General features: G+C 38.8%; 1 protein-coding gene across 1 annotated transcript; it reads left to right on the top strand.

The window, feature by feature from the left end:
- The first annotated feature begins 15529 nt into the window (after positions 1-15529).
- Positions 15530-16024, top strand: pmchl (pro-melanin-concentrating hormone, like). The gene has a single exon (XM_073841363.1). It carries the CDS (start codon positions 15577-15579, stop codon positions 15943-15945), a length of 369 nt encoding a protein of 122 aa, XP_073697464.1. The 5' UTR covers positions 15530-15576; the 3' UTR covers positions 15946-16024.
- Positions 16025-18221: the final 2197 nt, after the last annotated feature.

The raw sequence follows: 18221 nt of genomic DNA, 5'->3' as shown, positions 1-18221 counted from the left end.
TTCTCCCAAAGCACAACGCATTACTATTTGGCCCAGTTTAAAAATAGCATGTCTATTAGCCAAAGAGTATGTGCAAGACTTTTTTTTCAAACTGCACCATTTCTAACACTCACTGCTCCAGGAGCTTAAAACAACATTTCCCCACCCAGAATTCACAGTGCGTCTTATGTGTGGTCATTCATACTGGCAGGATTTGGTCAGGGATCAGATTTACCCAAGCTTAATTAATTCTTCCTTTGCTTTATAGACACACAGATCAGATGCTAATTAAGTCTCATCACCTGACCCCCTCCTCTTTTCCTGTTAGATGCTCTGCAGTTTTGTGTGACAGACATGGATAGGTATAATGATGCACACATACACACATAAATTCACCTCTTACAGAAGCTGTTTTGTAGTGAATTTGGTCATTCTTACATGCTGTTTTAGTCTAAGTGTTACGCCAGGCCAGCAGAGGGAGCCTTTGCTCTCTGTGACTGTTACTGCTCTCTCTGCTGCTTCATTGGTTATTTCCTGTCTGTCAGCCATTTTAGGCAGACCATGCCAAACAGTCGGTGCGAAGTATTGTTTTGCTCAAGCTAACTCTACCAAGCAATTTCCCTGTTTCTCCGTGTCTTGTTTCCGAGTTTCATAGTTTCTTAGTTTATTCTTGTTTTGTTTCCAAAGTCTTAAGCCCCGTTCACACTAGACGCGACTTCTGTCGCTGCATGTCGCCAGAGGCTGGCGATGAGGTCGCTAGTGGGCGTTCTCATTACTGGTTGCTTAGTAACGTCATTTAACAGATGTTTTTATCCAAAGCAACTTTAGAAACAAAGACAAGCAGGTTACAATTCATTTTAATGCAGTTGACATTATTTTTGTATGTGGGCATGGACATGTCATATAAAACAGGACAATCACTGCTGGAGCTGAAAGGAGAATGATCACGAGCACTGTCGTCTTCTTTCCTATTGGCTGTCGCTCCCGAAAGTCGCTCTTCATTTGCATAAAGTTTAGAGATTCTGAACTTTGTCGCGTCGCTGGACACGCCCACATCCGGTCGCCAACGGCCGCTGTCGCTCTCGTCGCCGGAAATCGCCGGCTCTCCATTGAAATGAATGGGATCGCGTCGCTTAGTCGCTGCATGTCGCGTGTAGTGTGAATGGGGCTTTAGTCTAGTCATAGTTTTGCCTTGTTTGTTTGTTTGTTTGTTTTCTTTTGTTACTTTGGACTGCCCATCTGGATTTCGACCCTCGCCTGAACCACTGGATTACGCTTTTGTCTTGCCCTGTTTGTTCCTGTTTGCTGGTGTTTGACCCTGTTTGCCCTGACTACGATCTTACAATAAAGCTTGCATTTAGATCCTCATCTCCGTCGTCATTATAACAGAATACTTCGCCACCCCGGATCCAGCAGCTTTATCCACCAGCAGTTCACCATGGACCCAGTCATCAACTTTGCTCTCAGGAAACAAGGTAATCGGCCCCTCGAGGACCACATTCAGGATTTCTTGGACATTGTTCACCACTCTTAATTTCCCGGACTGTGCACTCATAGACTTTTTTTTGCCATGGACTCAATGGACCACTGAAATCAATACTAATACTTTGTGGTCCTCGAGGGTCACTCTGTGAATTATTGAACTTTGCTCTGTCGGTCACTGGCTCCTCATTCACTGTGGGCGCTTCCGAGGAGTCAGTGACCAAGTTGCAAATCACAGCCAAACATCACAAGCCCCACGTCATGTCTGCTAGCCCAGAGCCACAGCGCAAGATGTCTGCTAGCCCTGAGCCACAGCGCAAGATGTCTTCTAGCCCTGAGCCACAGCGCAAGATGTCTGCTGGCCCTGAGCCACAGCGCAAGATGTCCGCTGGCCCTGAGCCTGTTCACAAGATGGCCGCTGGCCCTGAGCCTGTTCACAAGATGGCCGCTGGCCCTGAGCCTGTTCACAAGATGGCCACCCTTCCTGAGCCTGTTCACAAGATGGCCGCCCTTCCTGAGCCTGTTCACAAGATGGCCGCCCTTTCAGAGCCTGTTCACAAGATGGCTGCCCTTCCAGAGCCTGTTGCAAAGATGGCCGCCTTTCCAGAGTCTGCACGCAAGATGGCCTCCGTTCCTGAGTTCCCGGCCAAGATGGCTTCCGTTCCTGAGTTCCCTGTCAAGATGGCCGCCACGCCCGAGTCTGTTGTCGAAATGATGGCTGCAGCATCAGACCCTCATCTTTCCGTGGCTCATCGGAGACTAATATCCAGCTTGGAGGACCCACCACTGCTGTCAGCAAGAACAGTCAGTCTCTTACTGTCAATGCCTGCCAAGAAAGCACCTGCTAACACCACGTCAGCCAAGCTAGCTTCCACTCAAGCCACATTAGTCAAGCCAGCGCCCGCTCATGTCACGTCAGCCAAGCCACAACCAGTTCAGGTCATGCCTTCTGATCCTGAGTCTGCATCTATCATGGCTGTCCTTTCAGCTACTGTTCCTGTCAAGTCAAGTCAAGTTGCAGCTACTGTTCCTGTCAAGTCAAGTTTCAGTTGCTGTTCCTGCCAAGTCAAGTCACGTTACAGCTGCTGCTCCTGTAAAGTCAAGTCACATCACAGCCACTGTTCCTGCAAAGTCAAGTCAGGTCGCAGCCGTGATCCCTGTACTAAGTCAAGTTGCAGGTGTACTTTCAAGTCCAAGTTCAGTCACAGCTGTTCCTTCAGAGTTAGGTCAAACCACAGCTTCACTTCCTAAGTCAAGACACAGCTTCACTTCCTGAGTCAAGTCAAGACACAGCGTCACTTCCTGAGTCAAGTCAAGACACAGCGTCACTTCCTGAGTCAAGTCAAGACACAGCTTCGCATCCTGAGACAAGTCAAGACACAGCGTCACTTCCTGAGTCAAGTCAAGACACAGCTTCACATCCTGAGTCAAGTCAAGACACAGCTTCACATCCTGAGTCAAGTCAAGACACAGCTTCACATCCTGAGTCAAGTCAAGACACAGCTTCACTTCCTGAATCAATCCAACACACCACTGCACTTCCTGAGTCAAGTCAAGCAGCACTTTCTGAGTCAAGCCAAGCCCCACTTTCTGAGTCAAGCCGAGCTGCACATCCTCAGTCAAGCCAAGCTGCACTTACCGAGCCAAGCCAAGCTGCACGTTCTGAGGTAAGTCAAGACATTACAGCACTCCTTGAGCCAAGTCAAGACAAAGTTTCACACCCTCAGTCGAGTCAAGACACCCCACGCTTCCAGATTCTAAGCAAATTACAGCAGCACTTCAGAGTCACATCAAGACACTACAGTGCCTCCTGAATCAAGTCACAGCTGTTCCCTCAAAGCCAAGTCAAGTCACAGCTGTTCCCTTCGAGCCAAATCAAGTCACAGCTGTTCCCTTCGAGCCAAGTCAAGTCGCAGCCGTTCCCTTCGAGCCAAGTCAAGTCGCAGCCGTTCCCTTCGAGCCAAGTCAAGTCGCAGCCGTTCCCTTCGAGCCAAGTCAAGTCGCAGCCGTTCCTGCCACGCCAAGTCAAGTCACAGCCGTTCCTGTCACGCCAAGTCAAGTCACAGCCATTCCCTCAAGGCCAAGTCACGTCTCGCCCGAGCGTCCTGAGTCAAGTCACGTCTGGCCCGAGCGTCCTGAGCCAAGTCACGTCTCGCCCGAGCGTCCAGAGCCCTCGCTCCCAAGCCACGCAGAGCCTACACTCCCAAGCCACACGCCCTCTAACCCGATGGGCATCCCACGAACCACTGCACTGTGATGGCAATCACCATTTTAAGTGTGTGGGCTGCACACTGTTCTCTAGAGGCCTCATCTGCCCACGAGTCTGCTCCAGAAGCCTTGTCTGTCCATGAGTCTGTCAACGAGTCTGCTCCAGAGGCCTCGTCTGTTCAAGAGTCTGTCTGCGAGTCTGCGCTAGAGGCCTCGTCTGTCCACGTGTCCGCTGCGCCTATACCTCTTATGCAGGTGGCGTCTTCGGCGGAACCCCTTGAGGAGGCGGCTTCAGCCGCAGATCCTCAGAAGGGGGTACCATCCTACCTGAGCTCACTGTCCGCTCAACTACTGTCAAGGTTCCTGCTCTCCCTGCACCACCATGGTTTCCTGCTCTGCTGTAGGGCCTCTTGTTCCTGTCCACTCTGCCATGGCTACCCAAGCTCCCTGATCAGCCATGGCCTCCTGAACTGTTTACCCTGCCATGGCTATCCAAGCTCTCTGTGACTGTTACTGCTCCCTCTGCTGCTTCATTGGTTATTTCCTGTCTGTAAGCCATTTTAGGCAGACCATGCCAAACAGTCGGCGTGAAGTATTGTTTTTCTCAAGCTAACTCTACCAAGCAATTTCCCTGTTTCTGTGTCTTGTTTCCGTGTTTCATAGTTTCTTAGTTTATTCTTGTTTTGTTTCCAAAGTCTTAGTCTAGTCATAGTTTTGCCTTGTTTGTTTGTTTGTTTTCTTTCGTTACTTTGGACTGCCCATCTGGATTTCGACCCTCGCCTGAACCACTGGATTACGCTTTTGTCTTGCCCTGTTTGTTCCTGTTTGCTGGTGTTCGACCCTGTTTGCCCTAACTACGATCTTACAATAAAGCTTGCATTTGGATCCTCATCTCCGTCGTCATTATAACACTAAGAATGTAATCCTTTATCTCAGTTGTAATTATTTTGAATATACAATGGGGTCAGAGCAGTGCATAAGCAGTAATAAATGGATCATTTAAAATAATAATTTAATTTTCTGAAGATATTGTGAGTGGTACTTGTCCATGCAAAACTCACTACCATGATGCTAGTGTTGTGGTTGATTATCAGAGTACTTGTACAGTTTGTGGCGACTGAGCCTCAGCAAACATTATTAAAATTGTGTGGAATTAATTCTGGATTACGTTATTGACAGTGAATTTAAGTTTTTTTTGTATGCAAAAGCCTTGGCTTGGTCAGTTGGGGATTAAAACAACAGTTATTTAATAGTAATGCTATTGATTCAACTGCACTGATGAGAACAACATTTGAACTGAATTAAGATGGATGATGACATTAAATTTGTAACATCAACACTGTTATTGATCTGAATTGAATCACCATTGAATTTAATTATGTGCTAAATAATCACAGCTAAAATTGAGCTTGTTTTATAACTGATGAATTCTGCAACATTAACATTACTGTAAAGCTGTTTTGACATGGTCTACACTGTAAATACATGTCATAAATGCTATTTAAATAAATATGACTTGACATTTTTTGCTATGTTACAGTACTCAAGTTCAGACAGTGTCTTGAGTCCGCCTCGAATTTTCATGGTCTTGGTCTTGCCATGGACTCAAGAGCTTTTGGATTCACTCATGACTCCAGTCTTGAAGTACTACAACACTGCAGTTGCGTTTTGTGGTCTGCGCTGATTTGCTCTGTCCTATCGGATCTCTGTACCAAAGAACAGTATGTGTGTACATGCTGTGGAGGTTTGTGTGACATTGACATGAAACCAAGCTTCATTCACCACAAAAGAAAGCTTATTCATACTTAATTTAGACCTTCCTCAGGTCTCAGCCTTGATTCAACCTACTCAGGTCTCGGCCTGGACTCAGATGATGACTCAGATCAGCTGGTCTTCTATACAAAACAGGGTTTTTGTTCCAAAAATGTTTTGTTTCCAGAATGAATCTGTTGCTTCCTGCTTTCATTACATCCAGAACAATGTCTGACCAAAAGTCACAGTTCATATGGTTAGCATTGACTGCTTATAATTTGATTACTTGATGGTGAATACATCTTAAGCTGGTATATTTGTTTTGGAACATAGCTGGTTTCCAGGTGATGTAAGCTGATGCCACAATGCTACCAAATTAAACTGGACCACGGTTTGGTTACAGGTCTGTTCTAAATCCAAATAATAAAATGCTACTAACCATATATTTGTGCATGGTCTTTAAAATAAATAATCTTTGGGTTTTAAAAAATAAATTATTTTTGATTATTATTACAGTAAATCCAAATGTTGGTTTAAAGCAAACCTAATTTCGAGAAAAAATAACAGTAGGTATGATTTAAATTTTTATTTTGAGAAAAAATAATAAAAGGTATTTAACGAATTAGAGCATTTCACAAGTATCTTTTTATTCCTCACTATAGTAAGGATATCTAAATAGGCTCGCAGTCTTTTTTGTTTTTGACAGCAAAGGCTATGAGTCTAATTAAACTCTATGGTTGTGGTAAGTGTTAAATTAGGCACATTCCATTAAAGACAATAAGGGTGACATTTCTTCATCTTCAAAAATTCATTCTTCTACAAAAGAATGATTTAAAAAAATGTATTTACTTTTGTACAATAAGCAATTCTGGTAGGCCTACTATGTTGAGTCCATGGTGTCCAGCCATTTTTGCTGCGTCGTGGTATTGAAGGTAGAAGAAAGCGCTGTAGATTCACTCACAACTCCCCCAAATATTTGTCCTGAACAAAAACCTGTTAAGTATTAAAGGGTTAGGTCACCCAAAAATGAAAATTCTGTCATTAAGTACTCACCCCCATGTTGTTCCAAACCCTTAAGACCTTCACTTGTGTTTGAAACACAAAGTAAGAGCTTTCTGATGTTTAACATCGAAAAAATTGTCCATGCAACATCAATGGTTCAATCCTAATTTTATGAAGCTACGAGATGCATGCGTTGTGATACTCTCCAAAATGATGCTAGGCTGACACAGAGGACAAGAATTGTTGAATAAAGTTGTTTGTTTTCTTTTCTTTGCACACAAAAAGTATTCTCGTAGTTTTATAAAATTATAATTGAACCATTGATGTCACATGGACTATTTTACCAATGTCCTTACTACCTTTCTGGGCCTTGAATGTGGTAGTACTCTTAGCTGTCTATGGAGGGTCAAAGAGCTCTTGGATTTAATCTAAAATATCCTAATTTATGTTGTGAAGATGAAGTTCTTATGGGTTTGGAACAACATGAGGGTGAGTAATTAATGACAGAACTTTCATTTTTGGGTGAACTAACCCTTTAAGTCGATTTTCCTTCGATGTAAATGGACATTTCATTGTGAATATGCCTCCTTTTTGAGATTTTAGAGTCTCTGGATTTCACCAATGAAGGTTACATAAACATTATTGAGCAAACTGGAAAACCTGAAACTTGGAACAGTATTTTATTGCTTCACTAAACCACTGTGATACCTTCTCAGGCAGAGCATTACTATGTAAATTACTTTGCACCATGTTTACAACAGTATTTTTACAATTTCATTGTTTTTGAAATGTCAGAATTGACACATTTATTATTGTGGTATCAATAAATATGCTCCCTAACCCAGCCGAGAAAAATACTAGGAGCTGTCAAGACACTTCCAATACTTCCTTTAAACATAACTTTTAAAAATTTCTTTCACCCTTGAAGGACACAGCTGCATATTGTGTCTTCAGATATGATCTGACAGTGAATAAAACGTCAACGTAAAAGAATGAGTTTGCTCATTTCCATCCATTCCATGGCTTTTAGCAAAGTGCCGCGCATGGATCTCAGGAACATAATAGAATTTTTGGCTGTTAATATGTGCTATTCATCACACGAAGAAGGGAGCTCTATTATTTAGCTAGCTGGAATAACACTTCAGCCCGGACGACAGTGCAGCCGGCTTCTTCGTGTTGTTTTAACAAAGTTCTGCTGCCGTGGGCCGAGTGGTGGCTCAGGTTATGTGAGAAGCACTGTCTCCTCTCCAAGTGAGGCTAAGTTGCCTTTCCTCTGGCCCCTGAGCCAGGGTCTTGTGTTTTGCTTGGCAGCTACTGGTATAGTCAGCTGGTGTGCACATTTCAGAGCAGAGTCTACGACCTCCGAGACTCTATTCTCTGCTCGGGATGGTGAGGTGTGGCGGTAAGACTGTTAACGGGCCGATTCTATTGCACACAAACACCTTCAACAGCGGTCTGTAAGTGCTCAGGGTGCCAGGGAAAGCAAAGAGTGAGAAGAACTGAGAAAGACAAACTGGTGTTGTCTAATTTGGTTGAATACTAAAAACCGTCTGTGTTTTAATTTAAAAAATATACTCTATGCAAGCATTTAGCATGTGTTGTCATATTACTTTGGTGGAGATGAATACAACAAGTTATCTGATGCCACTAGTGACACTATTAAAATATACATTATAATTTGTAACATTAACTATTCTGGTCTCCAAACAGATTGCAGAGCCCTGCTCCAGTTATGTTTAATGGAGGGAGGGTTACAGTCCAGTTGGATATAGACAAACAGAGCATGGTTAAAATTCTTCAACTGTTCCATCCTCAATTTATAGTTGTAGAAACAGCTCTGTTATGAGCATATGGCCTGCAGCTGTCCTCAAATAACCAAAAAGTAACCCACAAACACCTGCCCAGGACACAAACGCACATACACATGAGAAACACACTCTTTTAAACATACTGAGAGCTGTTGTAACAACAGTAACCATAACATGCCTTGATACACAGGGGTCAGTACCTGTAAACCTCCACAACTAACAATCTATTTGACAAATGAACCATTTGAACTAGATTATTACATTTTCAGAAGAAAATGTGACTAGTGTTTGCCCCTGCAAATCACATCATGCAAAGGGCATTGCCAGGGTGTTGATATATGATTCCCAGGGCATTCTAGGAGGCTGTTAGGGTGTTCTGGGTGGTTGCTATGTGGTTACATACATGTTAAAGTAAACATGTTTTTAAAAATGTTTTTTTTTCTTTTATCTTATTTTGGTGATAAAAAATAATTATTGTAATTATAATATAATTTGAAAGTGAAAATATCGAAATTCAGGCCTGCATTTATTTGATCCAAAATACAGCAAAAGCAGTAATATTGTGAAATATTTTTACTAATATTTCAAAACAACTGCTTTCTATTTGTGCAAAATTTTAAGCATTATTACTCCAGTCTGTCACATGATCCTTCAGAAATCATTCTAGTATGTTGATTTGCAAAGACCAGCATTTTTCTGCAATGAAAAGCCTTTGTAACATTATAAACATTTGGAGTCAGTATAATTTTATAATACACTGTGCTCTTTAAGGGTCAAGTATAGATAAATTACAATGATTATATGAAGTATATGGTTGCTAGGGTGTTTTAGGAGGTTAATACAGTGTCCTGAGGCAAAAAGTGTATTTATGTGCACACTATGTACTCTGCCATAGACTATATGAATTTTAAAACCGTAGTAATATCTCAAATAAATCATGGAAATTGTTTTTGTTTTTCCACACAGAAACATTTCCATGTGAGAGAAATTATGTTTTATATGATGTTCAAATGATGTTTGTAAAAACAACCTGAAGGACTCACTACAAAATTACAGAATAGTGCAAATATGTAAAATGTGATGCAGGTGAGATTTTTTTTCTCTCCACAAATGTCATTCATTTGTGGGATCGTTTTTTTTTAAATAGTTAATAAGCATCACTTGTACTATATACACATTGTGACAAGATTCGGTGCATTAGAAGTTATATTTTGAAAATTTTAGAAGACTAATAGAGTGTTTGAGGCCATTGCAAACCTCATCTTCAGAGACATTTTTCCATTTTCTTCAAGTAAATGAAAGCTATATCTTGGTGCTATTGTTTTGTTTCTCTCTATATTGGTGCAGGTTATCTGTCATCATGATTCAGTTCCACATTGTCACAGATTTTTTTTTTCCAGGCTGATTATTTTTTCCATCAACAGTCAAGGGAAGACCCAGCATGTTTATCAGCTTCCTGCTTCCTTTTTCTTTCTTTTCCCAATTAGAGTTCATATTAAGCCCCATAGAGCATCTAGTAATATTTCTGTTTATTGTCAAGCCAAATCAAGCATTACTGGACAGAGATTTTGTACAGGACATGACTGTGAGGGTTTTCACTCAGGATTTTCCCCAAACAATCCCCATGACTCAATCAACATCTGCCATTATAACTTTAATCAGACTTGCCATTGAGTTCTGGGTAATCCAGTCAGGATCTGAAGTAATTTAAAATAATTGTTGTACAAAACTCTGCCCAAATGCCAGATCTGTGCATACACAGAGCTCTTGAAATAAAGCTGTTGAATTACTGAGCATAAAGAATAAACATAAGAATACGTATATGATTAAGAAAAGACTCAAGTAAATAGTACATGCTTAAAAGACAGTTCAAAGAAAGTGTTAAAAGAAGAGCTTTTATATATATATATATTTTGAAGAAAACGTGAGTAATGGCTTTGCGTGTGCAAAACCTGGTGTTAAGGTGTTGTGGGTGGTTACCAGGTGAATAACACATTCCAAAACTCTGACTGCAACAGTGAAAAAAGGTTTGTTACAATTCAGATCTTGCAATCTGAATTCAAACAATTCACAGTGGTGACAAACAAAACTAAATTAAACTAACAAATCTCTCTTGTGCAATAACACAAATACAGTTCAGTCTAATATTTACTCTCCTTATCAGTTAATGTTACGTTTTATAGTATATTATTGTTTTTTCCTTGACTTAACAGTAATCTACTGGCAGCCCTGGTTACCAGCATATTACTGTTTCTCTACCAAAATTGTTGCTGAAAATTTCTACAGTATTTTGCTGTTAAATTACATTTCATGCTGTTTTTTCATCTTACATCTTTAACCCTTTAAACCCCACAGCGAAATCCTCAGTTTTAAATGAGCACTTATGTGTCCACACTACAGTGTTAAAGTAACATTGAATCAGTGCTGAAGTTAATGAGATAATTTTGTGATTAAGTGATGATTGTGCATTAGTGATGAATACCTACTGTTAACAAGCAGAATCACTGAATGAAAGAGGACCACAAGAACTACTGTACAGCTGACTTCAGCCACATCCTTAGATGAACCAAAATAAAAGACATTAAATCTCTCAAGATCTGATTAAACAACAGCATAACCAGCTTCACTTATTACCAGACTGAATTTATTTTTGTCAGACATCCCCAGAAGATCTTATTGAGGTTTAGAGTTTTTCACTACCATGATGGAGATAAGTGTTTACTTAAGTTGGGCTTTTGAACCTTAACTTTTTAATACTGTTTTCCTTTGAATGCTAACAATGTCTTTTTGAAGCATGTTTGTTATAGCAAAGTCTGGTGTTTAGATTGGTACTATAAAAACAATCATTCTTTTATTTCTGATTCTTTGACTAATCTGTGTTTTTTTACTTACTGAGATTGTTGAGATTCATGTGCTGATTGGTTTTCTTTGAGTGTAAATGACATAGCAGTTTAAATTAAACTGTTTTTAAAATTATTTTTATCTGGTTGTCACAACACTGGTTGATGTCATGATGTATTAAAGAATATGTAACAATAAATCATTATCTAAACCTCTGTTGATTCTCAATAAGAATTTTGTAGATGTCTGACAGAAATAAAGTCAGTCTGATTAGTAATGTATAAAGCTGTTTGTAGAGTTGTTTAAATCTTCAGTATCATCTAAGGCTATGGCTGAATTCAGTTGTAGTTCTTGTGTTTGTCTTTTTCTCTTTCCATCAGTGATTCTGCTTGTTAGCATCTGTTCGTCATTGGCTAAATTCTCTATTTTGTTTTTATTCTTTCTGCCAGGTGGACTATATTAGTAAACTTAGGGAATAGTGAATGAGGGTGTAGGGTGTGATTTGAAACAGTCTCTGAGTGTCAATTTTTAAGGTTGTAAACACAATATATAGCAGCAGTCTACTTATTAAAAAATTACAAATATTACCCAGAATGCACTGTTTTAATGGAAAAAAGCATCAAATGCTGTCAAAATTTGACTGTTTTTTTTTTCTGCAATGTTTAACAGTGTAGGACAACATCCAGAAAGCTCTTATAGGGCAAGAAGACCTCTGGTATCAAGCCCGTGAAAGACAGGGCTTCATGGTTCACATGCGGTTTCTGGCTTTCACCCATAAAGAGACTAATTCCTAAGGTTTTTGCCTGTGACCACCACAAAAATTCCTCAGGACCTCAGGATGCAGCAGCACTGGATGAAACAAAGGAAGGCCACAGGGATCTATTCAAGTCCATACTATATGCTTTAAAACCTTGAAATTGATGCAAAATACAATACATTTCATACTTACTAAAATAAACATTTTCAGTGGCAGCTATGTGTAGTGCAACATCTTACACTAATTTAACTGTTAACAGACAAATTAATGCATTCATGCCAGTTTGATCTTTTTACATCATGTTTGGACTTTATGTGTTCAGAACATTGCCAAAAGCATTCTGGTAGTGGTTTAGTAAGTGAGTAATGCACCAGTAAATCATCCAGAACATTTTCTAACTCTGTGCTTTGGACTATGCAAATGAATTCCACTGGGTGAAAGAAGAGTGGGCCAGCAGTCACTCACAGTACTGAAATGGAGAAACGCCAAACTGTAATCTCCTCCTCATCAGAATTGGTATACATGAACCTTTTAAACAGACACTCCTTGTTCTGAATCTGTGTGGTGGGAGACAGTAACAGAAGCAAGAGGTCTTTATGGGTCCAACCCGAACCCGAGGACCCTGGACCTGTACAGATTAAGGTCCATATTTTAAACAATCACCTGGGTCCAGGGGGGTGTTCCATAAAACAAGTTTACCAAATAAGTCAGACTTATTTCAGTTAGTCTGACTTATTTTGAGCCAAATCAAGTGACAATAAGTCAGACTAACTGAAATAAGCCTGCCTTATTTGGTAAACTTGTTTTATGGAACACCCCCCAGGTCAGGTCCCAAATCCCAATCTATTATTTTGAGTCTCAGGTCTTTTCAGCTTTGTGTGTAATACCCGAGTTGATCTGAGAAAATGAATGAATGAATCATGGAAGTGCTGTGTGTAATATTAAGATGAAAAAGTGTAAGCTAGGAAGTAAGATGAAAACAAAGCACAATTATGGATACTTTATGGATTCTTTAAAGATTAAAAAAAAAAAGTTTTGTGTGTAACAAGCATAATTCTTACAGGTCGAGATCAAACTATATGTGAACAATACTTAGACTGATTGCTAAGATTACTATTCACCACAGAACAGAAGTTCAGCACAGCTGGAAGATTATCACTCGTCCACCAGCATTTTATTACTTCTTACTTGTTCTTTACATATGCGAGATTTTTCTTCTTTTAGAAAAAAAACTTTATTATTTATGTATTTTATTTATTTATTTTACCACAGATTGTATGCATCATGGTCAGGATAAAAAGCTACAAATGTTACATTAGGTAACACACATTTACACCCATCATCAGCATCTATTCAATAAACCTGTTTTAAAAATTTACCTTTGTTTCGGGCTCAATCTGTGACAGATATGCGTATATAAGATTTTTTTTCAAGAGAATAATGTGTTTCCTGTTTCATGGGCAGGCCATAACAGAATCTTTGTAAATGATCCCACTAAGAGCAAACTAGTCATTCAAATATCACCTCACAGTACATCTGCACAATCAATCAACTGTGATTTTTTTTCTCCATTTATTTTAAGTGAGAAAGTTCATTTCGTCATATTACCATGTACAGAAACACCCTGTGGGAGAGGAAATGTGGTCTAGTCTTGTTCAAAATCCCCCAAAACAAGAGGAAAGAACATTTAGAGCCCACAGACCTTCTAGTAGTAAAATCCACCCACCTTGTTCCTGCTTTCCTGTTTTGGGTCTATTGTTTGAAACCAGCCTTTCAAACATTATTCCCATGATTCCAAGCCTCATTATTGTTTTACAGTTGCTGTCTCTGCTCACCTCAGTGGAAATGATTCTTTGGTAGATAATCAAACGAGTGTGGACTATGGACACACTCGTAGTAGGGAAATTATGCAGGAACTATACAGTGGTTCACTTTAAATGGACCTTTAATGTTTATATAATATTCGGGGAGGACGATGTAAAATGGGAAGATAAGCATCATCTTGTATTTCATACATTTCATTATTGGGGAGGGCAATGTGGGCAATGGGAAGAATAATTAATTGGCCACTAAATGATACATTTAGATGTTCTCTGCAAAGAAGTTTGAAATGTACATAGGGCATTTATGGAGAATATTTATTGCTCAGGATGTTCTGCATTATTAATTGTTTGTTTCTGTGGTCCTTGATATGAAAGAAAAATGCCCAAGACTTTGAACAGCTGAATAATCTTATTCTTTAGATTCTCTTGTTCTGTTAGTTGTCCTATTAGCAGCCTTGCTTCCAATTATTTTTGACATTTCTGTTTCCGCAGTACAATGTGACTTGGCCTTTGATTATAGAAAATGACTAAGCCAGTCAAATGGCTGGAAGAGGGTCTACTGTCTTATTTAAAACCAAAGTGGAATTCAACTGACACAAAAAGTTGATTATCCTATTGAGAACAATTCTGGGACTATTGTGTTTTTAAATGAGGGATTTAAAAAGAGACGTCTTAAAAATCCTTTGGGTTTTCAAGGTAGACCAAAAATCAGAAGACAGAAGAAGGGAAGACCTGGTACATTAGACATGGAAGATTAAACTCTGACAGACTGCATATGAATGTATTTGAGAATAGGAGAATATTGGATATTGGTTTTGGAATTTTGGTTTATCAAGACGGTATTTTTGAGATTGTGATGTATAAACAGGTTAAACTAGGACATTAGTCTTACTCTCAAGAATAAAAATGTTTTAAAGAAATATATTTCCACCCTGTGGCCATGTTTGATAGGTGGTAAACATTTTTTTTATATTGTATGCACTAGAATATTCTGTAATAAACTGAATGTATTGTATATTTATACTCATTCAAAAGAAGGGCATCATGGCATGATTAAAGTCAGTAATCTTTTACTCATTTGTTAAGTACACAGTCTTGTATGACTACCTTGGCTCAGTAAGATTTTTGATGTTTTAGGACTTTAAGGACTCTAGACGTCATGCAATAAGTAGTAAATGCAACAACCAAAGTATCACATCACCTGTTTTGCCACGATGTCAGTGAATATTTTCAATGAACAACAAATGTGGTTCATTTCAGTGAGTTTACTCAGAGTATAATGAATGTATAGATGTTCTTTATATTAAAAAGCATTTACCAGCAGGAGCTCCATTAAGGCTCTACTGACATGATGCTTGATACAAATTGAAACACCCGCAACATTGTCATGAATCAGCAGCACTTTTCCAAATAAAAAAATATAAAACCTCCTGCTGGGTGTTGATCTTTATTTTGAGCTACTGGGGCTAGAGCCTCTTTTGATGACTTGTTGTGATTTTAATGAGAAAACAGTTATTATTAACTTGGACTCTTCAACAGGTCTGTAATCCTCTCATATTGTTTCAAAGTATGAGGATTCGGAAATTACATCCCCTCTTATGATGCCCACTCAGTGGAACCCTGCAGTCTACTCACTGAACACCAAGCCACGTTGCAGGAAAGCTTAATCAACTTTCCACCAAACAAAACACTTGAGCTCTGTCAGTGGTCTCATCAGGTTGTCAATGAGATTTTGTGTTTTTGTTAATAGCCACATACTCATGAAAAACCAAGACAATGATGAATCTAAAGATAACGTGGCACACTGCAGACTATGGCCGGCAGGCCTATAAAAATGGACCAAGCTGCCAGTATCATCAGACCAGCCTGCAAGACAAAACAGGAGACAGCAGCTGAACCACTGAAGAAACACTCAGGATCAAGAATGAAGCTTTCCGTTGGTACCATCCTCATCACTGTTGCACTTCTGTCCGAGTGCTACTTCAGAACCGCTGCCATCCCCATGACCAAAGCTGAAGACACGGAGCCAGATCTGCAAAGCTTGAACGAGAGCTTGGAGGAGAACGCTCTGAGATCCGCACCAGGCAACTCTAGGATCATCGTGGTGGCTGACTCCAATCTGCTGAGGACCCTAACATCTCTGAACAGAGGCGTCCCTCGTCTCCCCGAAAGCCTTCTCAGCACAGAGCGCAGAGATGTCGGAACAGACCTGAGCCCGAGCATCGCCATCATCAAAAGGGACACCATGAGGTGCATGGTGGGAAGAGTGTATCGGCCATGCTGGGAGGTGTAGATCTTCTGGGACGACGGAAAGAATGCAATCAGATTCCCCTTCTCTAATCCAGTGTTGCTTGCAGAGCGAATGTAAAAGTTTGTGCTATTTATCTAAAATGTATCTTGCAATTAAATGCTGAAAAGATTATTCTACCAAGGTCTTATCTGTTCTCGTCTGTTATAATTTAACATTTTTCTTTTTCATACTTCTCTTTCAACTGTGTTGCATTTGAATATGGGCACTGAGTGTGTCGTGATCAGTGTTCATACCATGCATTTTTAACTAGATAAATTATTATTCACGTAATTATGTTTTTAGCATAAACATAGCTCAGGTCTTTTCCGACATCTCTGCGCTCTGTGCTGAGAAGGCTGAACTACCGTAGTTACTGTTGAAAAGATACTTTCAAATTAGTCTAGTATTTAGTTTAATATTTTATCATGCCATTTTCATTAACATTAGTCAGTTTTACTCAGACTTAAATGCCATCTAATTTTAGCTGATGAGAAAGTTTAAAAAGAAACCAAATATTTTATATATTCATGTAGACACGTATCATCGTTAAACAAAAACATTGTAAAAACTATACTTGTTTTGAAAACCTGCACTTCCGAATTAATAACACAACTAAGTCGTAATAGACCTAGGCTTGTAATAGACACTAGGCGTTAAGTTCACTTAACTTATATGTAGTTGTTAAAAAGACTTGCAGTAAATTGAGGCAACACACTGTATTAATTAATAAGCATTTAACTTTTTTAGTTAAGTCAATTAAAAATTGGTTGAACTTAATTTTTCATGTTTTCACAACCGTGAACCAAGTCTAATTGACACAAAATTCTAATTTTTCCTCAACATCATAATTTAACTCTTTGAGTTTACTGAAATTCATCGCTTTGACAAGAAGCTTTGGATATCTATCTGGAACCAAACTCTTCATTAAATCAACACACCTGCAAACTTAAAATTCTATGCATTTATTTCTTAAACAGACTTTTGCAAAGACATAAAAACATTACACAGTAAAACCCAACATGCAAAGCCTTGGGACAGTTAAATAACATAACGGACTTTACAAACAGTTTACGGAGTCAACCAGACTCACACAAAACCAGCATATGAATCTCAACAATGGTGACTAAAAAAAAATAAAAAAATGATGCCACCATAGTTGTGGTTAAGGCTTGCTTTAGTTGCAATATTGTTTCACAACAAACATTTGTGCATTACTGAATCAAACTTTAAAGTAACAGATTAATGCACTTCTTGCTTATAACTCATGATAGATAAACGTTACACAGCTGTCTCTCTTTAGTTTATTGACTGACATTCAGTTATTACAGAAATATAAAAAAAATCTTATTAAACAAACACCTCAAAAAAAAAAAAAAAAAAATCTATTTCAGTTCAGGCTTTTAGACATGAAAACTTACCCTACAATCCTCAACAGTGGTGACAATAATTGTTCATACTACAGTGCATGATGGGAGTTTTTACCATGGTGTTACCCAACATGCATTGCAGCATGAAGTATTTTGTTTGTCACCATTTTTGAGATTCATATGCTGGTTCTTGATGTCTGTGAGTGTCCAATAAAACATCAACATTTGATATTCTGTAATTCTCAATAACAGCGGATGTTCATCACTAATGCACAATCATTATTTAATTAGTCACTGAATTGTCTCATTAGTTTTAATTCTTTGAGGATTTGAGACTTGCTTTTGACTTGGAAGTTTTACTTCTGTTAATAGAACCTATGTTTTGTTGTTATGTAAACATGTTAATTAAAGTTTTCAATTTATCTTCAAGTTGAGGTTGTTATGAGTTGCCCTATTGTGTAGTGAGACACTGCAAGTTGACAGGACATGATTTCCCTTGTCCACCTGACTAGAACTTAGAATCATTTTTACAGTGTATAAGCCACTTAAAAAGAATTAGCACTTTGGGAAATGGACAGATGTACAGTCATTTTTTATGTTAAGTGTTTTAGTGTGTTGTTACAGAAAGATTGTGACTTAGTTTAATTCACTTATCTATTGTAATATTATTATTAAATTAATCCCATATATATATGTTGACTACAATATATGTATATTCTATATGTTAATGTGCTTCAGTCTGCTCAAGCGGGTAAAAACCTGACATTATTGACTTTTATTTTATTTTATGAAAGAATTACATTTCCAAGTATCACTGATAAAATATTAATAATAAAAAAGCCTTTTATAATAACAGTTCACATCAGTAATACACTGTGGTTCTAAATAAAAATTGTGGCCAAGCTTTTAAAA

This window comes from Garra rufa, chromosome 5 (assembly GCF_049309525.1).
Source record: "Garra rufa chromosome 5, GarRuf1.0, whole genome shotgun sequence".
In the NCBI taxonomy this organism is placed as follows: Eukaryota; Metazoa; Chordata; class Actinopteri; order Cypriniformes; family Cyprinidae; genus Garra; species Garra rufa.
This window is presented reverse-complemented; position numbering and strand designations above follow the sequence as displayed.